The sequence below is a fragment of the Ziziphus jujuba genome, chromosome 1 (assembly GCF_031755915.1).
Source record: "Ziziphus jujuba cultivar Dongzao chromosome 1, ASM3175591v1".
In the NCBI taxonomy this organism is placed as follows: domain Eukaryota; kingdom Viridiplantae; phylum Streptophyta; class Magnoliopsida; order Rosales; family Rhamnaceae; genus Ziziphus; species Ziziphus jujuba.
Window position 1 is genome coordinate 21814601 of NC_083379.1, and position 27316 is coordinate 21841916.

At 32.8% G+C, this 27316-nt stretch overlaps 2 protein-coding genes across 2 annotated transcripts; both read left to right on the top strand.

Moving 5' to 3' along the window:
* The first annotated feature begins 1907 nt into the window (after positions 1–1907).
* Positions 1908–7232, top strand: LOC107424019 (uncharacterized). The gene is made up of 5 exons (XM_016033706.4): positions 1908–2543; positions 3227–4187; positions 4275–4799; positions 5553–6020; positions 6724–7232. The coding sequence occupies exons 1-5, from the start codon at positions 2032–2034 to the stop codon at positions 7033–7035; spliced, it is 2778 nt and encodes a 925-aa protein (XP_015889192.3). The 5' UTR covers positions 1908–2031; the 3' UTR covers positions 7036–7232.
* Positions 7233–8971: 1739 nt separating this feature from the next.
* On the top strand, positions 8972–11289 carry LOC107423847 (stem-specific protein TSJT1). Its single transcript, XM_016033494.4, has 4 exons — positions 8972–9407; positions 9607–9847; positions 10441–10561; positions 10736–11289. The coding sequence occupies exons 1-4, from the start codon at positions 9202–9204 to the stop codon at positions 10933–10935; spliced, it is 768 nt and encodes a 255-aa protein (XP_015888980.3). The 5' UTR covers positions 8972–9201; the 3' UTR covers positions 10936–11289.
* Positions 11290–27316: the final 16027 nt, after the last annotated feature.

The following is a 27316-nucleotide window of genomic DNA, read 5'->3' on the forward strand; positions in this document are numbered from 1 at the left end:
GTAATTAGAATTTTAAATAGCCAAATCAGCCAAATCAAAAGAAAAAATAATTATATTAAAAAATAGATTATGAAAAAATTATTTTTAGATGTTAAATATTGAAAAAACTTAAAAGATTAAATTGAGGAAAAAATTAAATTGAGAAATTTTTACTTAGTAAAATAGAAAAAAAAAAAAAACACTTCCAAACGTTTAAGTAGAGGAAAATTTCTGATTAAAGGAAATTTTAAGTGGAAAAAATGGGAAAAAAATTTAAGTTCTCATCAATTAATTTTTATCAAAGGAACTTTATAAAGGTGATCCAAAAACTATCTGATTTATCTGATTTTTCTCTGTAAATTACTATTATATTGCCATATTCTAGCATGATTGTAGGTCTCCAATGCCACATTGTAAAGTTTATAAATTATTTTTTTAATCAAATTTGGTATTAAAAATATTACAAATTACAAATTTTGATAGTAAATCCACTATATGAAATCCCTACCATTTATTTGATATAATTTTGAATTTTGAATTGTTAAAAAAGTAAAATATAATAGGATCTGTATATTTAGAATCTCAAACATTTGATTAAATAAAATTTTTGATTTTCGAATATTATATTTTAACATATCCCAATAAAAATCTATTTTAAAATTTAATATTAATATTAATATTTATTATTGAAAAATTCATACTAATATTAAATTATAAAAATGCTAATGTGAAAATGATATTTACTATTACAATAAAATAAAAAGAGGTGAGAAACCATAGGAATATCTGAATCATTGAGAAATTTTCAAGCAAAAATTGTTTCTTTTAAGTGAAAAAACAATTTGTAGTGACTTTTCATGATAATGATAAAAGCATGCCCCGTCTGAAAATTTTTACTGATTTGCCATTTGTCATGGTTACCGGACTGCTCATACTTGTATGCGGAGAATGAAAATACTTCTTATTTTTTATTTTTATTTTTAATTTATCCATAATAACAACCCGAAAAGTATATTTGCATGTTTTAGACAAATAATATATATTCTATATATTTATATTGATTTAGTATAAATAACTATTGAAAAATATTATTTTATTACAACCGGTGAACGAACCCAGGTGAGAAGGCCGAGTTGTCGTGTAAGCTTTTTCTTCCCCAGACCAACTAAAATACAATATTCACGGCCTACTTTCTTTGCTGAAACGTACATCAATTTAAATTCAAATAGTTATTATTAAATATGAATAATAAAATTAAATATTTTAATTAATATTTAACACGTTAACTATAATTTTCACCGTGTTAACAAATAGTAAAATTAATAATTATTTTTTCAAAAAAAAATGAATAATTATAAAAACAATAATAAATAATAATTTCTAACGAAAATTTTTTAAAAGTTAACCACTAAGTAATGCAACAATTTTATATTAAATAGTTATTCATTTAAATAAAAAGTTTACATATAACAATAAAAGAAATACTTTATGGGCATTAAGACATCACTAAAGAGGGAAATTGCAATTAACTTATTCGGTTTTTATGTAAAATTAGGCAGGAATATTTAATATTATTATTAAATGTTAAAAATCCAAATATTTAATAATGTGATTTTTATTCCTAAAAAATAATATGTATTTATATTGAACAGAAATTTTAGAATAGTAATTTTAATTTTTTTAAAATTTGCATCGGAAAAAAAAAATTGAAAGAAATATTTCTTCAATGCGGAAATCAGATTCACCTTTGAAACCCTTTTTTTTTTTTTTTTTTTGGGATGACGGAAAAAAAAAAAAAAAAAAGGGTAGCTATTGCAAAACTGTTGAATTGTAAAGAGAGTTTATGAAATTACTAGAAAGTCAAGGGTGTATATATTAAAAAATGAAAGTGTAAGGGAGTGTATGTAATTTATCATATTTTCATACTTCCCAACGGATAGGCATCGTATATTACGTAGTCGTTGGCGTGCACCGGTGTTGGGTTCGTCCGTCGAAAGTTTGAAGTTCGACGGCCAATAATGGAGTGAAAAATTATAAAAAGAAAAAGAGGCCATGTTATTACTGAGTCAACTCGTTCCTACTCTTACTCACTCAATTCAACTCAACCCCAAACAACACAAAAATCTCTTCTTCCCCAGAGCTCTCAAGCCCTCCTTCTCGCCCGAGTCTCACTCCCACCGGCTCACCCTCTCGCAGACCCTTCAGTCCCAAACCCTCGAAATCCTCGAATGGGCCTCCGTGTGCAATCAGCTCTCCGCCTTCACATCCACCTCCATGGGCCTTTCCACCTCACGGAAGGCCGGCATTCCCTTGGGCCGCTCCAGGGAGGAAAGCCAGAAGCTTCTGGACCAGACGACGGCGGCGGTCGCAGCCATGGAGATGATGCGTCATCGGCCGCTGGATTTCTCCGGGATCAAGGAGGTCTCGGGAATTGTTAATTCGGCGGCTTCCGGCGAGTTGCTCACCGTTAAGGAGCTTTGTGCGGTGAGAAGGACGCTGAGTGCGGCGAGGGGCTTGTTCGAGAAGTTGGAGGACTTGGCTATGAGTGAAGTCTGCAGGGAAAGGTATTGGGTTTTTATATACAACATTCTCCATATACACCTCTGTTTCTCTCTGTATTTGAATTTCTGGCTTGAATTTGAGCATTCTTTTTTTTTTTTTTTTGTAATAATTTTTTCTTGGTTGAAGAAAAGGTAAATTATGAGTGAATAAAGTTTGTATCATTATATGTAGCATTTGCAAAAGTCAAAATGATAGTAGGGACGACTCAAGAAATTTAAATGTTAATTAAGAGAAATTCCAACATGAGGAAATGAAAGTAATGGTTCTAGGACTCTGATCTTAGTAAGACGTGGACTTTGAGACTAGTCTTTCTTCTTTATTAATATACCATAGCTAGAAGTAATAAATATAAATATATGCATAGGCTTTGTGATATGCATGCTTAGTAAAATAAACATTTGTAGATTTTTTTTATTTTTTATTTTTCTCTTTGAGTTTGCATTTTCTTTATTTATAGTTGTATCTGTGGATGTCTTCCATTTTGCTTGAGTCAATTTGGAGGCCTATAGCTTACGGTATTGGATTCTCATGTCTCAGTAATTGCCTGAAAAGAAATTCATTTTAAATAGGGTGCAGTGCTTATTCTAACTTTAATTTTGAATATAAGCATCATACATGGAGTTTTAACCTAGTTTTGTATGAATCGGACTCTTAGAATATTGTCTATCTGCTTGTATTTAAATAGGTTATTGCCACTCCTTGAAATACTTAAAAATTGTGATTTCCAAGTGGAGCTGGAGCAAAAGATAGGATTTTGCATAGATTGCAATCTTTCAATTATCCTTGACCGAGCAAGTGATGATTTGGAAATGATTAGATCAGAAAGGAAAATGAACATGGAAAATCTTGATTCTTTGTTGAAGAGAGAGTCAACCCGGATTTTTCAGGCTGGTGGCATTGATAGTCCTTTAGTAACCAAGCGGCGGAGTAGGATGTGTGTGGGTATAAGGGCTTCACACAGAAATTTACTTTCTGATGGTGTAGTTTTAGATGTTAGTAGTTCTGGTGCAACATACTTTGTAGAACCTAAAGAGGCAGTGGAGTTGAATAACATGGAAGTTAGACTTTCAAATGCTGAGAGGGCCCAGGAGATAGCCATTTTGAGCTTGGTTACATCTGAAATAGCAAAATCCAAAATAGAGATAAAGTATTTGTTAGATAAAATCCTGGAAGTTGATCTTGCTTTTGCTAGAGCTGGTTATGCCCGGTGGATAAATGGGGTTTGTCCAACTTTTAGTCCAGAGGATAGTGAGGTCTTAGATTTTGACAAATCAGATTATGCTATGTCCGTGGATATTGATGGAATACAACATCCTTTGCTGCTTGAGTCCTCTCTTAAAAGTTTTCCCTATGCCCTCATGTCTGATTCTGAAAATTCTGTTCATTCTATAGAAGAAAATGGCAAAATCCATTCCGGAAAGCTTTCAAAGGGCAGATCTAGTTTTCCTGTGCCAATAGACATCAAAATTGGTTGCGGAACTAGAGTAGTCGTGATCTCAGGACCCAATACTGGAGGGAAAACTGCTTCCATTAAAACTTTGGGTCTGGCATCTATCATGTCCAAGGCTGGCATGTACCTTCCTGCTGAAAATCATCCAAAGCTTCCATGGTTTAATCTTGTCCTAGCAGATGTTGGAGATCAACAGGTAGTAGTGTGTTTCAGTAATGGCAGAAAAAGTTATTGATTCTTTATATGTGTTTTTTTTAGTCTGACTCTGGTTTTTCGATTGAAGTCTCTGGAACAAAATCTCTCGACTTTTAGTGGGCACATATCGAGGATCAGTAACATCTTGGAAGTGGTTTCAAAAAAATCACTTGTCCTCCTTGATGAGATTGGTGGTGGAACTGATCCTTCAGAAGGTTTGGCTCTATCTTCCAGCATCTTGCAGTATCTCAAAGATCATGTTAACTTGGCTGTTGTAACTACTCATTATGTGGATTTAAGTCGCCTGAAAGAAAAGGATAACCGGTTTGAGAATGCAGCTATGGAATTTTCTCTACAAACCTTACAACCTACCTATCGGATCCTTTGGGGAAGTAGTGGTGATTCAAATGCATTGAATATTGCAAAGACAATCGGTTTTAATGTTGATATAATCAAACGTGCAAATGAATGGATGGAGAGTTTAATTCCAGAAAAGCAGCAGGAACGGAAAGGTTTGCTATATTGGTCATTGATGGAAGAAAGAGACAGACTGAAAGCTCAGGCTAAGAAAGCTGCATCTCTTAATGCAGAAATTATTGACCTTTATCATGAGGTACTGTTCAAAAACTTTAATCTAACTGAGAATTCTTTTATTTTTGCTGTTGTTGTGTGGCTTATTTCAATATATGTATCAGAGGACCAAAGTTAATATTTGAAATCCAACAAAGGTCAGCCAGGTTCTAGTTAATTAAATTTTGATTCCCATTCCCTTTTTAGGTAGAGAAGGTTAGTTTTTTGATTTAAAATGCCTGAGCACATCATTTGATGGCCTTATTGACACTTGTCTTTGCTTGGCAATGCTTGAATTTCCATCAGACCGGGGATTTGTAACCATATGGCTGTGCAGTAACCTTCATAGGAAGCTTACTCTTGTATTCTTCTTGGTATATATGGGTCTGCCGCTTTGCTGGCTTTATAATAGAATATTGAATTTTTAGTATGTTGTATGGCTGTCAACTATACTTAAGTTCCAACATAAATTGCTGAAGCTTCTAGATAGCTTCCTTAGAATTGGCATTTCTATTCGGATTTGTAGAACCAGGCTTTATATTGTTTGTTAATTTGTTGCAATTGGAAAGGACTATGGACAAAGATTAAGAGGTATCACAATGTTTGACTGCGTCCTAAAATTCGAAACAAATTGATACTAATATTTAGCTACTATTATGGCCACTTCTATACTATGAAAGAAGGGCCTTAGTCATGGATTTAGTGGTATGTTAATATTATTTTTATTTTTTCATTTTGCCTTTGAATGCCAACATTGATCGTATGTTTTCTGGATTTCTATTAAAATTGTTTGAAGATCCATGATGAGGCGGAAGATCTTGATACACGGAAGACAGCTCTGATGACAAAAGAAACCTTACAGATCCAGGATGAGGTGAAAACTGCAAAATCTAAAATGGAAACTGTGCTGCAGGAGTTTGAAAGTCAACTCAGAACTGCCAGTTCTGATCAATATAACTTGCTGATTAGGAAATCTGAATCTGCAATTGCATCTATTCTTGAAGCTCACTGTCCTGACGATGATGATGATACTTCTGACAGTGAATCAGATTCGAATTCATTTACACCACAAGTTGGAGAGCTAGTTAGTTTGAAGGCACTCAGGGATAAGTTAGCAACTGTAGTGGAAGCTCCTGGAGATGATGAGACAATCCTTGTACAATATGGTAAAATCAAGGTGCGTGTGAAGAAAAGTGACATCAGAGCTATTCCTAGTCGCAACAAGAAATCTGTTACTGGTTCTTCTCCACGTTTAAAGCGGCAGGTATGCCCTAAGCAATAGTGTGGTGAAGTTCTTAATGTTTGTGGTCAAGTAATTTTTTCTCTGTTATTATTTAGTCTTTTCATTAAAGAATTCTTCCATGAGGATATTGTGTGACTTAATTCTTTTTGCCCATGAAATGGCCCATTTGGGCTATGAGGGGAATTCTTACCCATTGCCTAGTTGGAAATTCCTGACTTGATCTTACTGTGGGGATTCTAACCTCCGTATGCAGGTTCACATGCTCGCATGTTTCTACTTGGCATTTGGAAAGCCTTTTTATCTTAGTTTGTCTAGAAGCCTTCAGAAATAATATGTCACTAGAGTCTCAATACATATTTGGGATGATAATAATGCCTAGTGCATGCTACGTACATTATTCTTTACCATTCATACCATTTGACTAATTGCACACTGTTGAACTTCTAACATTTTCAGCAGTCTGAAATCTGAATTATGTTTCATCTTTGGCTCATGAGGTATGATATCTCTACTCATGGGAGATTTTTTAGGACATTGAAGATGATGGCATTTACTGGGTGGAGATGCATGCTTTAATCGTAAACCTGAGTCATACAAGCTTAATTGTCTTACTATTTTCTATTCTATTGCGCTGAAACATTTTGTTTGACCATTCTCTCGTAGCCTCTAGATGTAGTGAAATTGAATCCAACTGTAAAATATGATCATGTTGTTAATACTGTAGGTTCGACAGAGCAGAGAATTCAAGAGTCATTCGGGGGGCAGCAAAGATGAAGAAGTTTCTTATGGTCCAGTGGTACAGACTTCAAAGAACACTGTAGATCTGCGTGGTATGCGGGTAGAGGAAGCTTCTTACCAACTGGAAATGGCCATCTCTGCTAGAGAGTCTTATTCTGTTCTCTTTGTCATACATGGGATGGGCACTGGGGCTGTTAAGGAGCGCGCCATTGAAATCTTAGCAAGCCACCCTCGAGTGGCTAAGTATGAACAGGAAAGTCCAATGAATTATGGTTGTACAGTTGCTTACATCAAGTAAAATGTCACTTCATATGTCTGATGACCTTTTTTTTCGTACATATCATTTGCACCAGTTTTGATTTCTTTACGTACATGGGATTAGATTCCCTTGATCATTTATTGGGATTGGATTCCCTTGATCAGTTGTTGAGGTGAAATACGGTAACTGTGATATCTTAGGCCATCTTAATATCATATTATTTAAATTTTTTTTTATTTTTTATTTTTTTTATAAAACCTAAATAGATAAATAACAACCCAATTTGCAGGGGTACGTGATATAATTATTATAAAAAATTAAGATCCTTGGTATAATTATTAAAAAAAAAAAAATTAATGTGATATTTTTTAAATTTAATTGATAATTTATTTCTCCATGTAATCAATATCCATGGTATGGTTTGTCAAATACCTTGCATATAATGTCTTTTGCTGCATCAAAATCCTCTATATTATGTGGCTGCAATGAATTTTTTTTTTTCGCGGGTAAGTTGTTTGGATAAGGAACTCAAAACAGGAAAGCAGGTTGGGAAAATTATTTGCCAATTAAAGGGAATAGAAGACAAATATGATCACCAATTGATCAATTATTGTTAACTTTTTGGTGCATAAAAAGGTTCCTAATTGGCTTAAGCGTTCATGAAGTCCACTTCCGTTTCAATTTGATGCCACTGGAGGGACACCACAGCCAATTTGTCCTCCCCCATCGCCATTTGTCCTCTCAATCAATGTCCATCAATCTTGTTATTATTACTATTGTAATTTCCATCAGATTTTTAACTTCTCTTTCAATTCCCTTGTCATTTTATTTTTGATAATGTCTGGAATTGGAATAGTCAACATCTGTCATGCTTTATTAGTTTTGGATGATATCAAATTTAAAGATTGAATTTGAGCCCAAAAAATTTAAAGATTAAAATTTAGAAATCAATTAATAATTCAATGGCTTGTTAAAATTTTATATGAGTAAAATAAATTTTGTACAAATCCAAAAAATTATAATAAAATTTTTAAATTTTAACTTGTAAATCATTGTAATGTTTTTTTTTTTTTTTTAAAAGAAAATCAATGCAATGGTTGATAAATAAAGTTTTGATTGTAAAATTATTATGCTGATTTGATTAGAGATTTCTCATATATACATATTAAAATTGATATTTTGGAAATTATTTTTTAGTTTATAAGACATGATGATGTGGATAATAAAACGGGATTTACATTGATTAATTTATTTGGTATTACATATTAATTTTTTTGAAAATTATTTTTTAATATTAAAAATAAAATAACATGTCTTTTTAAATAAATGAAGAGATAGTTCTAAGGAGAATAATCGTTTAAATTCTATGAAATTATATGAAGTCCTAGTTTTAGTATACATAATAGCATGTCTTCTAGCATAGCAAAAAAAAAAAAAAAAAAAAAAAAACAAAAGAAAATAGCATGTCTTCTAGAATGAATTAAGAAATAGTGCCAAAAATAACAGTTGTTTATATATGAAAATGATATTGGAAACATCAACTATCAAATGCCGAAAACCAAGTGATGGTCTATTTGTGGATATCAGCAACGGGGCCTAAACGATAAAAAAATATCTGTTCTAACTTTATCCAAAATTTGTCAAAGATGAAATTGGCTATTATTTTATTATTTTATTTATTTACTATTTTTTTTTTTGTCTTTAAAGTAAAGCAAAGATGAAAGAGGATTTTAACTTGGTCTAAACACCAAATGAACTATTAGTACCGGCATATTGTAAAAATAAACAAGAATCTATCCACTATTGTTGATGTTTTTTTCTCTTTCTCTTTATCTTCCTTCCAAATAATCTATTTATTTATATTTACCAAAACCCATAATCTCTGGCCTATTGAAATTCTGTAACGGACAGATCATAGAAGAAACCAAAAAAGTAACGGCTTCTAAGTATATGTATACATGTATATCATATGCTTACCTTAACACATTACACGTAGACTCCAAGTAAGCCTTTGAGCTGCCACATGCATAGTCCAAAGCAACACTTAAGTCAGCAAACTTCATCCTTCAGTTACAAAGACTTTTTAAAGATAAGCATGTCTTCGGCCTTTACCAAATAGTGTGTGTGTGTGTGTGTTTGTATAAAAAACCAGCTTTAATTTCTTCACCATCTTGGGATTCTTGGAGGTTTAATTTGCTTGAAAAAATGTTAGCAGTTTTTGAGAAATCAATTGGGAAACCACCGGAAGAGCTGAGGCTTCCTTCAGTAGGTTTTGGGAATTCCAAGAGTAGCAGCAGGGAAGAAATATTGAAGAGTTTCAGAGCATCTTGGCCTGAGTCATCTGTATACAACCTTTCAAATGGGAATTTCATGGCCTTGTCTAGAGAGAATGATGCTTATTCACCACCAAGGTACTGAATTATACAATATTTAATATCTTCTGGTTGGTATTATGATCTTTTATTGATTTCTTTCTTCATGGGCTAAACTTGCATGCAACTGCAAAAGAAAATTTCCCAGATGATCATATATTAACAACAAACATAGAAATATTTTAAAGGAAATTAAAGAATCGAGGATCTGAATTATCATCTTTTCGCATTTTTTTAGGTCTATCATTGTCATGGAGGATGTATTTTGCATTTTCATTGGGACTTTGGAGAACACCAGTGAACTTAGACGCCATTATGGACTTTCAAGACTTGCAACAGAAGCCATGGTTGTGATTGAAGCCTATAAGGTCCTAAGAGATCGAGCACCCTACCCACCTGACCAAGTCATTAAAGATCTCCATGGAAAATTTGCATTCATTCTATTTGATGTTAGAAATTCTACCCTTTTTATAGCCAGGGTGAGTTCATTAGTTTTAGATTTTTTTTTTTTTAATTATTTTAATTATTTTTATTTTTTATAAATTTTTTTAATTTTTTTATTTTTTTGGCAGAGAAATTATGTTTTATTTGAGTGTACATTATATGGTAATCTTCTTCAAGGCGATGGAGTCCAAATTATGCTCTGCCTATGTGGATAGGCGTGTTGTCGGACAACTTATCCTGGAATCCAACGTCCAGGAGAATTAAAACCATATATATATATATATATATAGATAAAAGATGATTCGTTGTTGCCATATAATTTTACATTGCAAACTTTAGTTATTCCTGCTTGATGTGCTTGACAGTTTACATGAAAGTTAATTTTTCAGACTAGACCCTGTTTAAGAATTATGGTCATCAAGAAATTATAAGTTTTTGGATACTGAAATTGTCATTGAATTTCCATAAATGTGAACATTGCATATTAAACCCAACTTGTTCATCCACAGAATTAATTATACTGTATTATTTCTTCAAAATTAGTACTGTATTATTTCTTCAAAACTAATTTCCCAATAAGAAATTGTGACAAAAAGGATTTTAATTCAATAGCCAACCATGTGATTAGGACCGTGATGGAAGCATTGAACTCCAATGGGGAATGGCTGGTGATGGGTCCTTAGTCTGCTCCAACAATCCCAACATTATTAGAGAGGCTTGTGGAAAATCTTGTTCACCTTTTCCTGCAGGTTAGTCCAATTGATTAGAACTCTTATTATCTTCTCCTTACTATGCTCTCTTAGGTTGTTAATCGAAAGTACAAAACATAGATCATATAAAGTTAGCAGTTAGATTTTCGTTGCTATATTGTAGATGAACTAGTTTTAAGCGCTAAAAGAGTGTTATTCATAATGGTCATACAGGCTGCATGTTCACAAATGGAAGTGGGCTGATTAGCTTTGTTCATCCACTGCATAAGGTAAAAGCGATTGCACGTGAAGATGATAACGGAGATGTATGTGGAGTCTTTTTTCAGGTTGACTTGTACACAAGAATCCCAAGCATTCCACGCACTGGCAGTGCATCGAATTGGGCAGATTCAACTGTAGTTGAGACAGAATAAAGAAGACCAGATAACCAGAAACTCTCCTACTGCAGAGAAAAATGGATTGTTTGTGTGTAAGTTGTCATGTCGGTTGGTATGTGTATACTCCTTCAGAGTAAAATAGTTTTCAATTTCAAAAAAAAAAAAAAAAAAAAAAGAAGCCATGGAAGTTCTTGATATGTAATTTATGCTTCTGTTTTGATGTTTGGAATATGGTCTGTTTTGGAAATTAGTAGTCGATCTCTTTCCCTTTCTTTTTTCTTATAGAGATACTAAAGCCGAGGTTCAAACCCAGTACATTGTATTTTCACTGAATACTAAAAATACCAATTAAGAATATCTTGCTAAATTTCCTGGCTAGTCAGGGATTTATTTTGGAGGCTTTCCTATATATCTTAATCAGCTCTTTATGTTCTAATTTAACCATCAGCACTGAAATTGAATCTGAAAGTCTTTGTTTGAAAAACTATATAAAACACAACACACACTGAGATTTCCATATATATATATAACACAGATGCTTAGCTAGCTTAATAGATTATCTCCCATATATGGTCTGCCTGGTTAGATAAACTAGATGGACTCAGGGGCAAAGGCATTCATATTTCGATCATGATGATGATCAATGGCTTCATCACTGCGGTAGCTTCCATCCGGTACACTCTTCTCCTCATTCTCGGGCAATGATCCAGCGTTGATATTATCTGTCAAGTTATGGTCATGATCATCACTCTTGATTCCGTGCTGATTAGGTGACTGGGTCATGGTTTCTTGGTTAGCATTGGTAGTGGTGGTGGTGGTGGAGTTGGTAGAAGCGGTGGCGTATTGACTGTGATAAAAAATCAAACGAATCCCACCACAGTTTCCGGCAGGACATGATTCAATAGGTGTGCAATATAGACCCGACAAAGGGATAGGGACCAAAAAACCAGGAATAACAACACTTGGGATGCCAACACTTCCTTGGCACCCACCTCCTTGACCGGGACAAGAACAGCCAGCGCCTGAACCGCTGCTGCCAGAGCCGCAGCCTGAACAGCTACTTGTTGATCCACTGCCACAACCACAACCGGAACCAGAACCAGAACCGGTGCCAGAACCGGCTCCTGAAACTGGAGGAGTAGAGCCCGAGCCACCTCCAATATTGAAACCAATACCAGCTGCACCGGCACCGCCATTGCTTCCCCATGACCATGTAGCTCCAGCTGCTCCATTCAAGGCCTCTGGTTTTTTTGCTACTTCTTGGTTCTTGTCACTGATGGCTCTATTTGCAAAGCAGACTCTCCAGTTAAGTAGCAACACGATCATGAGTGCGTGAACACATTTTGGTGCTGCCATATTGAGCTGACGCCTGTTTCATTCACCGACTCTGCATGCCTCAGACCTAGGGGCTTTATATAGCCAGTAAAGTTCCTGCACATTAATGTGTTTGTTTGAGAGAAGAGAAAATTTGGCAAAAAATTGGGAGTTGGTTAAGGAAAATGCGAAGCAAGAAGATAGTTTCATGCATTTGGTTCTGGGTATTAATAAAAAGCATCATAGTATTTATGTGATCAGAGAATTATGCAACTTGATTTGTATAATAATTGTTATTACAAAATTTTTCTGTATCAGTAGGTGAGCATGGAAAGCACATATTAACTAATAAAATAATGTTATGTTAATTGCTATATCAAACGAGGTTGGTACTCCTATTATTAATGTAGTTAAGATTTCAACAAATGTGTATATATATATATATATATATATATATAGAAATTCTATGATGAGGACGGTCTGTATGAGAATCGTAGTATTAACGACGGTTTTTTAGAAAATCGTTAAAAATCGTTACCAATACTATGGTCCGCATGAGAACCGTCCGCACCATATATATATATATATATATATATAATGTTTTTAGTAGTGAAAGATGAGGACGGTCTGTATGAGAATCGTAGTATTAACGACGGTTTTTTAGAAAATCGTTAAAAATCGTTACCAATACTATGGTCCGCATGAGAACCGTCCGCACCATATATATATATATATATATATATATATATATATATATATATATATATATATATATATATATATATATAATGTTTTTAGTAGTGAAAATATCTAAATAAGAATAATGGAGTTATTTTACAATTTTTCTTAAAAGGGGATAATTGTTAATTCATCTTTACCATTAGATGTTAATTCATCTTTACCATTAGAGGATCACTTGTGGCAAAATTCGAAAGCAGAAACTCTAAATTAATATTTTGCAACTGGTTCTTAAAAAATAAAAAAAAAGAAACATTATTCTGGCAAAAAATGTTTTTGACATCTTATTATTATATATAATTAAATTAACTAGACTATAACATAATAATCAACCATTTGTTAGCCAAAATATCTCTCTTTACTTTCTCTAATTTATTCCCTCACCATATTATTCATCTCTTTTCACTTTTTTTTTAACCAACATAGTTTTATGGAAAAATATCACCAACTTTAAGGTTTGACAAAGATGTAATTAAATTTCAAAGTTTGAAAAATCAACATTTAGATCCCTATGTTAGAAAATTCATTGCTTAGCATCTCTAAAGATAACCACGGTTAAAATTATTATTATTATTATTATTGATTAAATTAACTAACAAAAAGTTTATTTTACACATATGAGGTGTAAAATCAACTCTTAAATGCACGGATTAATTTTCAAGTAATAAAGTAATTTAAAATCAAATATCATACTTGAGAGATTAAGTATTAAACACAAAAATAACAAGATTTTTGTAATATTCCAACTCAAATTGAATATGACAATTATTAAACGAAGTAATTAAAATTAAAGCAAGTAAATTAGGTATGCAAGTAACTATAAAATTTTTAAAATAAGATATTGAATTCAATAATTATGAACACTAATGCATAGATTTCATTACTAACTTATCCAATCTAATTATTAAACCATGCAAATTTTATTAACTACTAATTTTATTAACCACATTTAACTATAAAAGTAATCAATATTAGTTTTTACTCTCAATTGATAATTCATAATTTAACTTCTCTACAACAAAATAGTTAAGGAGAGTAAATGCATGATGGTTCAATGCAAAGTTGTCTTAAAATATGGTAGACGATAGCTTGAGCGTAGAAGACAGAAATTTTTAAACGAAAGTTAGATGTCCCGTTAGGTTTCCATGACAGCTAACTATTATGAATTTTGGCCAAATATACGATAGATAGCTATCGTGGTGATTTAGATACAATCCTCGATGGCTAGTTATCTTGAAATGGGGCTAAATAACGATAGCTAGTTGTCGTGGTAATTTGGACAAGATGCATGGTAGGTAGCTATTGTGTATTTCATTACTTTTTATATGATCGTTTGATTTTTTTTTTTTTTTTATATTTCAAATGATTTTAAAATTTATTATGTTTTGATTATTTGATTATTTTTTATTTAAATGTTAAAATTTTGTTAACTTTCAAATAATTTTAATTTAAATAATTTATTTTCTATTTTTTATAAATTGCAAGACAATATTATTTACCAAAAAGAATATTATTTATTCATATAATACTTTTTTATTATTTTCTACAAATTTATATATGGAATACAAATTGCTTTATTAATTATGCTTTTATGTCATACTTTTTATTAATTATACAAAATAGACAATAGAAGCTGTCGTCTTTTACTTTTTAATTTAAAAAAAAATAAAAAAATAATAATTAAAAAATGGAAAATGATGCTATTGTGTTTTACTTTTGACATAAAGCCCCAAATCTAAACAAGCTACCCCTATTTTCTCCTTCTTTCTCTCTCTACATTGTCTCCTTCCCCTAAAATGCTTTAGGTCATGAGATCCATTTTTTAATTTGCCTTTTAGATCTAGATTACTCTAGTTCGTCTTAGTATTTTTTTCTTTGCATATACCTTGAATTTTTTTTTTTTAAAATTTCTTTGTATGTTTCAAAATGAAGCTGTGTTTAGTGGGGGAAAATGTTCTCTCTCCGAATTGCTGCATGGGCATGTTTCTATGCTATTTTTCTATTTTCCTCTTTGTGATTCCTCTATTTATAAACCCTATTTATTTATTTATTTTTTGTTAGATGGTGGGACAAGATGCTCTCCCTTTTATAGTGTTAAGTCAATTTTTTTGCGTTGGCAGTTTTCATGATTCAAAATATTGAGTAGTAAATTGAGTCAGTCTTGTCCATTTTGGAGCATTAAGAACAAATCTCAATTAGAACGTGTAAGTCTTGTTTATTAGATGGATAGTCAGACATTATTCCACATAGTATTTTTCTAAAAAATTCAAGTTTTATTTTTCGCTGACTTTCATGTTTTTACGTAGATTTATCATTTGGGTATTTTGATATGGGGTTCAAATGATTTTTACAAAATTTTTGGAAGTTAAAAAATACCTAGTTTAACCAATACTTGACCTTTTTTTGAACAATGCCTTTTGTTGTTCAAACAACATCTAGCTATGTATCATTAAGTGAGTTGTGGACCTATTATTATTCAAACAACACCTTGCCACATGTTACTTTTTCAGTGGTAGATTTGTTGTTGTTCAAACAATGCTCCTTATTTTTTGAACAATACTTGGAACACTTATCATTCCCTTGTTGGCTACTTATCATTACTTGGACAATAAAAATAGGTTGTTTTAGCAATGTCCTTGTTTTTTTATTTTTGATTTTTTTATAAAACCTTAGTCATTTTTTGAGATTTGTGAGAGGGAGAAAGAGAGTTCCAAGCCACAATTGATGGCCATACCGAGTTATTCATTGTTTTTTAGTGTCAGGGACCTTAGAGATCATAACTAAACACTTTACATTCATTATCACTATCATGGTGATCCTTTTCATTTATTGTGTGTTTTTCCTTTGATATTTTATTGAATTTTTTGGATTTTCAATTTCCACACTTATGAGAGGAGCCCATAGGTTTTCCCACTTCAAAATTGTTTCAAGTATTTTTCTTATGACACTTGTATTGATTCTCTTTGAGATTTGTTGCAACAAAATCTTGAGGAGGAGCTTCTTTATGAAGAAGATTGTCATGAGGGTGCTGGGGTTGTACCCTTGTGAGAAAGGCCATTGCAACGGAGGAGGAATATTTGACCCTTGGAAGGTAGGCTTTGAAGGTAGAGCTGCAGTGCCATCCTTGCAATAAGTGGTTGCTGCTAAAGTGATCTAGGCTTAAGATCGCTGCATCGGAGATAGGAGATTGAGTCATCGACTATCATGGTGGCTAGGGATGTTGGTATCATTCCTCACACTTAGGATATGTGTGTGGTATATGAGTTTCTTTCTTAATGGATTTTTAGATTAAAATTAATGGCTAACACCCATGATTTCTTCCATCTAAGGTTTCCACATAAAAGTATCTATGTTGATTATTTTACTTTCTTGTCTTTTATATATTTCCATTTGTTGTTTTTTTGATGCATTTACTATGTGAAGACTTAGTCCTCATTTGCTAAATTTATTATCTTTTGATTATCTATTGTGGGAAAACTGATTCATCAATTATTGTCATTATATTGTGATTCTGAATCTGTAGTGTGGGAATTCCATGATACGCTATGAAATAGGCGTAGGTTTTTGCAAGATAGTTTGTTAAATGAAGAGTAGAGTTATCGAAAATGCCTACTTAATCTCCATTCTAGTCATTTATTAGGTTTTTCAATTGGTATCCAAGCAGGTTCACATTAGTTTAGGTTTAATAATTTGAGTATTTGAAAAATGGACACATTGAAAGAAGGTGGTTTCGTTGTGTGTAATCCATTGCAAACTAAGTCAAACTAAAGTATTTGGAAAGTTAGGATTAAAGCATCAAAATCACTGGATGAGAAAGTTTGGTGGTCAATGGTAAATAAATGGAAAGTTATTGTTGTATATTCTGATAGTATTGAGATACTGAAGTCTATGCAACAGTGAACAAATGAAGAGATTACTGTTAGTGGTTAGAACTCTAAAAGTCTAAATGCCATATTTTGTACTTTGACAGTGGACGAGTTCAGTGAAATTCGGACCTATGAAGTAGCCAAAGAGGCTTAAGATATGCCGGAGTTAGCTCGTAAATGAAATCTAACTGTAAAGGGCTAAAACTTCAATTGTTGACTACAAAATTTGAGAATATAAACGTGAAAGAAGATGAAACTTTTTTTTCTATGCCAAATCCAACGACATTATCAACTCGAGCCACTTGCATTTGATGACGTAAGCTTTTTTTTTTTTTTTTTGTTAACCTTGATGCCTGTTTAATGGACAAGGAAACCTAGAAAGTTACGGGCATTGAACGATCATCCTTGGGTGTATCTAAGTTTAAATTCCTAAAATCAATGCATATTATAAGCTTTCCATTTTTCTTCATCATCGGGACAACATTAGGTAACCATTCTCTATATTGAGTTGTCTTGATGAAGTCAGCTTTAACCAATCTTTCAATCTTCTCTTTCACCTTAAATGCAACCTTTGGTGACATTCTCCTTGATGGTTTCTTAAATAGTCGAAACACCTTCTTGATTGGCATATGATATTCTAGAAACTTTCTGTCCAAGCCAAATATCTTATGGTAATCCCATACAAAATAATTTTTAAATTCCTTCAAAAGGTCAATAATTTCAGCCTACAAATCTACATCTAATAGGCCGCTTACGAATGTAGGCTGAGGATCCTCATCAATTCCACGTTCAATTCTACCAATGGATCCTAAACCTTAGCCTTGGAGTTATCTATTTCAGTTGGTTCTAGTTGAATCTCGTTAAAGATGAAATTTAATTCGACATTAACCTTATAATCATCTTCCATAACACATTCGACTAAGTAAATGAATGAATTATTTTCCAACCTTTTTCTATCATATATGCCCCTAACCTTTTGATAGTGGTTTGAATTGCCACCATTTTCTCTTACTCATTCCAATGTATATTCATTCAAAACCTTTTAAGTTTATTTTATATTTAGATATGATATTCGAGCTACTCAAGGTAGAGCTAATTTATCACCTACCTCTTTTACCATTTTATAGAGCCCTCCGATATTTTTACAGGTTATAAATCCTGCATGATGGCATTGTTTGTCCTTACCAAAAAATTAGATGAGACCAACCTTATCCTCATAATACCGAGCTTTGATTGCATGAGGTAATAAAGGTACACATAAGCTTGTATCAATCCGATTACGACCAAGTAGAGCATTATAGTTACATTTACTCTCTACTATACAAAGTGCAGTCATGATAATTTTACCCCCCATGATAACCATTATTGGAAGAACTCATTTTGTTTTTGTGACCCTTCATTGGATGTTGTTGATGGTCAAATAGGTCGAGATAAGGTCATTTTCAGTTTTGGATAATTTGGCAAACATGGAGATCGACAAGATATTCATAGTGGTTCTATTATCCATCAGAACTTTATTTACAGGTATCCTATCGAAATGGGCATTAATATAAAGCAACCTTAGATGCTATACCATATTTTCAATTGACTTCTTAAAAACCATCTCCTGAGGTCGGTAATAGCCTGACTCATTTTTTTTTCACTCTAAAAGTGTTAGCTCTGGATGAGACATTAACCTTTTTAGTTGTGGCTTTTGCCATTTTCTTTAAATTCTCTAGCCTCCTTTTTGTATTGCAAAGATGCAATTCTTATTCCTTAAGCACAATATCCCTTCTTCATTTTAGGCTGAGTTAGTATCATTGTTGGTCACTTTTGGTGGCTTTCCTATGAGCCTTCTCTTCCTTTGTCAATATTTTGATCTTAGCATGCTGGCATTACATTCATATCTTTTAGATTCATGGTACTAACGACCTATCTCTGTAATTGGTGGTTTGAATATCCTCGATTTCTCAACCCTATGAGAAACCATTCTTGTTCGGTTGTCTTTGGACAATGTGACTTGGAGATTAGACTCAACTTGCTCTCTTGACACTGGTTGCTCAATTTCAAGTACTCATCTTGTGTTTTTGGTCCTGGTGACTGGAACACCAATTTGGGATTGTGGAGTCTCTGGTGGTGACTTTATCACATTTTGATAGGCCTAAAACATTATGGTTTTATCCCATCTTTTTTGCTTAATATTTGTTAGTTTTTCACTCACTTCATATGGAAAGCTACTTAATTTTATATTTTTCGAATTTTTAGGCAAAAGAAGAAAAAATGAATGAAATGCTATAAAGCTGAAAATATGCATAATGTAAGAGTCACACACACCTTTGCATTTTGACTGTAATTACCAAGCCAAGTTCATCCAGGGTCATTAGTCAAGCCCATGGTCACTTGCTTGGATTTCTAGTTTTTGTTATACGAAGTAGTGAGATTATGATTCCTAGCATATTTTGATGTATATTCCTGTCAGGATGAAAATGGCTAAATAAGTTCTTTAGAGGGGGGTGGCTAGTCGGCGAGTTGTTGGACTAGACCACTAGCATAGATAAGAACATTTAATAGTATGCTTGTAAATCTCTCTGCTGTTTTGTCCATCGAGACAGAATAAAACGAACGCATTTCCATTCAGTTGTGTTGTTGCATTGTTTGCTTACTCTTTTTCTAACGATTTTGATTACATGCTTTATTACTTGCTTGGTGCTTGCACAATACTAATATCGTGTGGGTCATTTTCTTGCAAGGGACATTCATGTTTGGCTTACTACTGGCGAGAGTCGAGTAAGCACCGCACAGCCCTGTTGCACACTTAGAACGGTGGGACCGTGGCACATAGCATGTACTGTTTTGATCATATCTAAAGCTACCAGTAGAATTTTAAGGTGATTCAAGTTGGAGAATTTTCTTAAGACATTAAGGATCATCTATTTAAAGTTTCATTTCAAATGAAGCAGCCAATTAGCACCAATTTATTTTGAATTTAAAGAAAACTACATAGTTCATCAGACCACAGTCCCATGGGAAAACCAAGTTTTGAATACCTTTTTGGCATCCAAATCCTTATATATGCATTTTTAAGTCAAGATAAAGAGCTAAAATTTTCAAGTAATTTTAGAGTAAAATAAACAACTTTAGGAGTTCAAAAGGTGGGTCAAATGCAGGTTGACAAAAATTCTCTAGAAAGGAAATTTTCAATGTAAATTATATTTCTAAAATTTAGGATTGAATTGGAAATTAATGAGGAAGCTGGAGGATGAACTTTGGCACATGAAAATTAATAATTAAAAGACAAAAATAAATCCTAAAAGTATAAAAAATTTGGGTTTCTCCTAGTAGGCTAACTAAAAGTGATTTTTGAAAGCTTATTTAACTTAGAAAGGAGGTAAAAATCCTAAGTCCTGCTTGGCCTGGGACTTAAGGCTTTAAAACACTATAAAAAGACATTAAATTTTAGGCTTTACACACATATACATAGAGGAATACACAAGAATTTTTAGAAGGCTTAAGGAAGATTAAAAAGAAATTGAAGAGCTTGGAGTAAGACAATCGTGGATCTTGCTTAAGAAGAGGGGTTATGACATCATCAATTAGGGACTTACAGTATATAGGTTTCCTTTTCTTCTTCTTTACTTTTCATTTGTATTCTTTGATTTTATGGATGTTTAAAACATGTTTGTGATTAACTAATTTTCTATTCTAGAGTATGGATAAAACCTTAGTTATGATATTTAATTATTATGTTTGGATTTATTCTATTTAGCAATATATTTTTCTTTATGGATTATTAAGTTCTAAATACTTTCATAGACCTAGAACTTATGAATGATTTAATTTCATTTGCACTTGAGAGAGGGGATATATTTAATTCAATAATTCACGTGTTATGATTTTTAATCGAGAGATACTAGGATTACATGCCAATTTCTATGTTGAATTAGGATTACATACCAATTTCTGTGTTGACTTATGTGTTGAATGGTTGATTGAGAAATATTCATGTTGCATGTAATTAATATAGACTTAATCTTTGCTTAGTGACATTTGCATGAATTTAGGTTTTTATCCTAAAGGAATTAATCTAGGTTTGTGTTAATAATTTCAAAAGGGTATAGAATAGCTTTTAGTACATTGGATGATGAAGTTATGGTTAACAAATATTGCTAATAAAATATATAATTTTTTTTTGGTTATTAAATTGAGATAACTAGTAGTGGATTGTAATGTTCTAGATTCCATAATTATTGAGTTTTCCTTAGTTGATATATATATTTTTAATTTGATTAATTGCCTAGTAAGTTTAATTTTCTAGTTTTCTTTAATTATAATTGTTTTTTAAATTTCAAGCTCATATTTTTGTTAGATTTAATTAAAAATTAATACAACAATTTCTTGAGTACGATAACCCTCCATTCTCACTTTATTTCTTGTGATGATTCATACATTTGTTAGTTAATTTCACACAAGACATTGATTACATGCAATTAATGTCGCTCTGTGGGTTGTTTTTTTCTTTCTCTTTAACCTCATATTTGCATCAGGTATAAAAACCTTATTATGTGATTAAGCCTTTTTAGTTGAATACTTCCCTCTAGGCTTGACATCCCTATCCATACTTAACCAGATAATGTCTGTCCTAAGTCAACTTTGACTTTAGGTTTGGTGAAGTTTGAAATGTTGGTCAACACCATTTGTATTTCGATTGACGGAAAAAGATTGTTATCTACCTCCATTATCTCATTCTTTTTCCTAGGGAACATTAAGGTACCTTTATTAATCAATGGTTGGATGGCATTCCTAAAGACTATGTAGTGGACTGCTTTATGCATTCATATACCATGCTACTTACAATATGGTTTCTTCTTCATCTCCTTCAGTTATGGGTAAGATATGACCATCAAGTAACTTGATTTAGTTTTCAACTAATAAATGATCAAAAATTTGATCAACGATGAAGATGTCAAAATAGTAGACTTTGTCCAGCTCAAGCAAATTATTATTTGTCTCTGCAACCAGTTGAGGAACCTTTTAGTTCCTTAATTATCTAGCAAAAGCTTTACAACCATATGGACTAGTGGCTATCGCCACAACCACAACAATCTTGAAGGCTTCCTTTTATGTTCCATGGTCCTTAGTCTTGACTAAGTAAATCTCTATATTGTGGTAACTGTGTTATAAACCAAGAAGAATTGTTCCTTTGCTATTCTTCTTTCTAGATGCCCTTGTATTTAGTAGCCTGAGAGACAAATTGAAATAGGTTGTGGAACTTTATCCCTTCAAACTTCTTCCAAAGTTTGTAGCTCATCCATCCTTGAGCCAACTTGAGGAACTTCCTTTCTAGTATATCTAGATGGTATACGATCCTTATCCTTTTGGATAAAGTGATAAGGTTCTCAATCGATTCCCTTTCCATTTATCATAGACAAACAAGTTAACCGTGGAAATCTTTAACTTTATCTTGTAAAACTGCTTAGGGAACTTTTGTTCAAATTTTTGCCATGTATTGGTCGAGTTCACCTATAGGTTAATGTACTCTAAGGAAGTTAAACTAGTCAAAGAGTTGCAAACATAAAGCTTAAGAAAGTCATTGGCCGTACTTATCTACATTGGATAGTGAAGCAGTCTATATGCTCTATCATGGACTGATCCTTTTCACTTGAAAATTAGGTAAGTTCAAGAAACTTGAATCCCTTTAGAAATACTATTTGGTCCATAGCCTTGGGGTATGGCCTATTGTAAGATGGTTGACCATCTCTTTTGCATGCAATGCTTATCATCTCTAAAGAGAATTTGCCTGTACCCATACAACCGACTACCCCCTAAAGTGTTGATCCTGTACAAATGAAGAGGGGGCCAATCATGAGGGCACAAGCTAAGAGATTCAAGAACAACCTGGATAGCTTTATACAAGATGTGATTCAAATTCAAGAGGGCATGACAATATCCGAAGATCTAAAGCCCGTCTTGTACATCCAAGTTATTAAGGCGAAAATATACTCGAGAAGCTGTTTTGGTGCATCTATAGATTCCGAGCAACAAGGAATTACTTTGACTTATGAATGAGATTGAGCACTCAAGAGACTATGAAATCATGTCAAGCTAGAAACAAGATGGTCCAAACACAAATTTGCGCACAAGACTCCATTTGGCCAAAAATTGTCCAACTTGGCGCTGACTTTGACTTCTTTTGTTGATCAAGAAAGTTTGACTTATTCCAATCACAAGCAACGTATGGGAACTAATATTAATCCTATTTGGCATCCTATGTGGCATATAGGAGCTAATTTGAAGCCTAAACTAGCTGGTGATTGAATAAAAATAGCTTAGTTGTCAACTAGTCAACTAGTTTCCTAATTTGAACGTTTGACTTTTGTTTTAGGAAATAGTCTTTTATTTGGTTTATATTTGATTATTTGCTAGAAAAATTAACTTAGGAAAGTTGATACTTTATTATTTGATTGTAAATTAGTTAATTCCTATTTCAAAATTAAGGAATTAATTAAAATAAATTAGATTAAAAAAGGAGGATAAAATTCGGCCACACCTTAGTTTCCTAAACACTTGGCCAGTTTTTACCTAGTCTTTTAGGGTTTTATTTTGTTCATTCAAAGTATACTTAAAGGCTTATTTTTTAATGAAAAAGCAGCTTAGATATTATTCAAAAATTATTTGTGAGAAAAATTCTCTTTGAATACTTAAAAAAACATTTAATAGAAATTAAGTGTTTTAGTTTGACTTATCAATAAGACATCCATCACCTATTGTGGCATCTTCATCATATACCAAAGTTTCTAATTACAAGTTGATTAGTAGTTAAGATGACCATTAAAATCTGAACTTAATTTTTGATTCGGGCTAACATAATACGAGTTTAGGAACAGGTCGACCTAGGTTCGTATCATTTGGTATTAGAGTCGAATTTTGTTCAGGTTTGATCTATCTTATTTATTTATTTTGTTTTGTGTTAATCTAAAATTTTAGCATTAGTTTAAGATTTCTTCTATCTTCTTCACGTCCTGCATAATAAAAAAAAAAAAAACAACTTTTTCTACATAGCTAAATTTGTTTCTTTGTGTAACCAATTTTTGTTTCCTAGTTTGTTGGTTGTTTTGTATATTAGTTCTTAGTAATTTGGTTTATTGCTGATTTTTCTTTGCTGTTTTAGTCTTAAATTAGTTGTATTCATATATTCAAAAAAAAAAAGAAAAAAAAAAGAGAGATTTGAAAGTATATTGCATTAAAATATAATAATTATGTAATTTGTTCTTGTTTGAAGTGTGGATCGGTTTGGTGAGATTTTGACATTGGACTTACAATTTTGGTGTCGTTTCTTGCTCTTGGAGTTGGTGTTTATATTCTGTAAGTGATTTAAAAAAAAAAAAAACTGAAGATAAAAAAATTTATTGCACAAAGGCCGGTTTTGATAGATCATTATTGGGAATTGTTTGTTTTTTGGGAAACACAATTGTAACTGCTGGGTTATTGATTACTTGGTTGCTAGATTTTGAATTTTTAGTGCTAAAATTGTTTGGATTAAAATTGGTAATGAATTTGAAACAAAAACTTAAAATTACAATAACTATAACCAACTATTCCATATTTTGTTTGAATTGTTTCTTGTTCATTGTTTGAATCTCTTTTCTAAATTTTATCCTTGAATTATTGGTTTCTTAATACTCTGATCTACGCCTTATTGATTCCAAAAATTGCTTATTGTTTTACCTTGTTTTTAGTTAGTTAAGTCGAGACTAGGTTTTATCAATTCACTTAGTATTTGCTTGCTTTTTGTTGCTATTTTATTGATAAGTTTAATTAGAACATACTTATCATCTAGTTGCTATTTTGAGTGTATTTTAATAGAACTTAGAGATAATTTTTTAAGTGGAAAAAGGCAAGAGAGTGTGAGATTAAAAGAGGGTCAAAAGCCGAAACTAGTGTGCATACACAAGTGTCGAGATCTTGTTTGAGTGAAACACATGAGGGAGTGAATTTAGTGAGGATTTTTGTATTATTTTTCCTAACATGATAGATTCAAGGATAAGAAGATGAGATGGTTCATTAAGGAATCTAGAAGAGGAATCTGTAGGGTTCAAGGGTGAATCTTGAGCATCGGGAAGTGGAGGTGATCTACCGACATGATGGTGATCTTGGAACAACTCCAAAGGATGAATGCTCACTTTGATCACCTAAATCAAAAAATTGATAGATTTGAGAACTCACAAGGTGGGCCATCCTAGGGTGGATTTACATGGAGGCAGAGGACGAGGTCGAGGGGGTCGTGGATGTCCTAGGGAAAGATTTAAGGAAGGTAATTTTGGAGGCAATCTAAAGGAGGAGTTTGATGATATTTTTGCATTCCAAGGAAGGCAAAATCGTTGGAGGCAAGCTAGAGATGAAGATGACGACCTTGGAAGTGTTAAAGTGAACATCCCACCATTTTTAGGGAAAAGTGATTCGGAGGCAGATCTAGAGTGGGATGAGCGTATAGAGATAATATTCGATTGCCATAACTACGCCGAGGCAAAGAAGATTAAATTGGCCGCTTTTAGAATATGGACATTATGTACCCCAATGGTGGACTAATGAGCAAGGTACCCAAAGGAGAGTTGGTGATAAACCTGTTACTACTTGGCGACAAATGCAAGGAGCCATGAGAAAGAGATTTGTACCGACTCACTACCATAGATTGTTACATCAAAAGTTTCAATCATTATCACAAAGAAGTAGGACCGTGAAGGATTACTACAAAAAGATGGAGATGCTCATGATGAGGTTAAGTATGAATGAGGACCGTGAGGCAACTATAGCAAGGTTTTTAGGATGTTTAAACTGAGAGATAGCCAACCAAGTAGAATTGCAACAATATGTGGAATTAGAAGAGATGCTTCATGTGGCCATTAAAATTGAGAACCAATTCAAGAGGAGGGGTACAAGCCCATGGTTTGGAGGAGTTTTTAGCAGTGGGAGACCTAATTCAAGTGTTTGGAGAAGCAACCCCACATATGAAACAAAGCCAAAACTGAAACATAGTGAAGAGACCTCCAACCGGCCAAGGAAGGACAATTTGGCCGTACACCCACTAGCACCTAAATCGAGTGGTAAGCTTGATTCTAAACTCATGAAATTGTTTGTTTTAAGTGCCAAGGTCGAGAAAATATTGCCAATCAATGTCTGAATCGAAGAATAATGGTACTGAAAAGCAATGGAGATTTGGAGTCCAAAAGTGAAGAATCCAAGGAAGAGGCCAAATTTGTTGATGAAGAAATTGGAGATGAAGAACATGAAGAAGTTGAGACTCTCAAAGCTTTAAAGGCTGAATTGAGTTTGGTGGCAAGGAAGGTCTTAAACATGTATAAAGATGAGGATCGAATCCAAAGAGAAAACATCTTCCATAGCCGATGTGAAATTCAAGGTAACATTTGTAGTATGATAATTGATAGTGGAAGTTATGCTAATGTAATTAGTAATACGATAGTTGAGAAATTATGATTAACAATCATTAAACATCTTCAACCATATAGATTACAATGGCTTAATGATAGTGGCGAGATAAAAGTGAACAAACAAGCCAAGATAAACTTTAACATTGATAAATATGTGGATAGTATTTTGTGTGATGTTGTGCCTATGTATACTGGCCATATTTTGTTGGGAAGGCCATGGCAATTTGAAAAAGACACCATACAATTATGGTTGAGAGAATGCCATTGTGTTCCGATTCAAAGGTAAGAAAATTAAGCTTGAACTGTTAACTCCAAAAGAGGTATTTGAGACCAGCTACAAATGCAACTAAGAAGGGAGGCCGAACGGCTAAAGGAGAAAGCAAGTATGGCACCCACGACTTCACCATTTGTGAAGGAAGGTAATGCCGACTCATCCATCCAAGGTAAGTCTTCAAAAACTAGATTTTAGGGAAAAAGAGAGATGAACCCGAGAGAGAGAAAAATGGTGAGAAAACTGAGAGTGAAGGAAAAATAGTGGTGGCTAAGAGAGGTAAAGAAAAGGAGAGCAAAGAGAAGAAAAAGAAAAAAATTTACCTTAGTTTAGGTGAGGTTAAAAAGGCAATTTTAAGTAATAAACCATTGCTGGTCATGATTTATAAAGATATTTATCTAAATGATCAATCTTACCTTGAAGAGCTTGAATTGCCAAGTTCTATTTCTTCTTTTTTACAGGAATTTAATGATGTCTTTCCGGAGGAAATTCTTAGTGGTTTATCACCTATTCAAATGATTGAACATCAAATTGATTTTATTCCTGGAGCTGCAATTGCTAATAGGCCTGCATATAGAAGCAATCCTCAGGAGACAAAGGAGATACAAAGCCAGGTAAGTGAATTGCTTGAAAAATGTTATATTTATGAAAACATGTGTCCATGTATTGTCCCTATTTTATTAGTACTTAAGAAAGATGGATCATGGCGCATGTGTGTAGATGTAGAGACATAAATAATATAACCATTAGATATAGACATCCAATTCCTAAATTAGATGATATACTAGATGAAATTATATGGT

Excerpts from the sequence above, each read along its gene's own strand:
- LOC107423847 (XM_016033494.4), top strand. The coding sequence starts at position 9,202 with ATGTTAGCAGTTTTTGAGAAATCAATTGGGAAACCACCGGAAGAGCTG. Across the intron at positions 9,408-9,606 it reads GATGCTTATTCACCACCAAG|GTCTATCATTGTCATGGAGG; the intron begins GTACTGAATTAT and ends GCATTTTTTTAG. Across the intron at positions 9,848-10,440 it reads CTACCCTTTTTATAGCCAGG|GACCGTGATGGAAGCATTGA; the intron begins GTGAGTTCATTA and ends CCATGTGATTAG.
- LOC107424019 (XM_016033706.4), top strand. The coding sequence starts at position 2,032 with ATGTTATTACTGAGTCAACTCGTTCCTACTCTTACTCACTCAATTCAA. Across the intron at positions 2,544-3,226 it reads AGTGAAGTCTGCAGGGAAAG|GTTATTGCCACTCCTTGAAA; the intron begins GTATTGGGTTTT and ends GTATTTAAATAG. Across the intron at positions 4,800-5,552 it reads TTATTGACCTTTATCATGAG|ATCCATGATGAGGCGGAAGA; the intron begins GTACTGTTCAAA and ends AATTGTTTGAAG.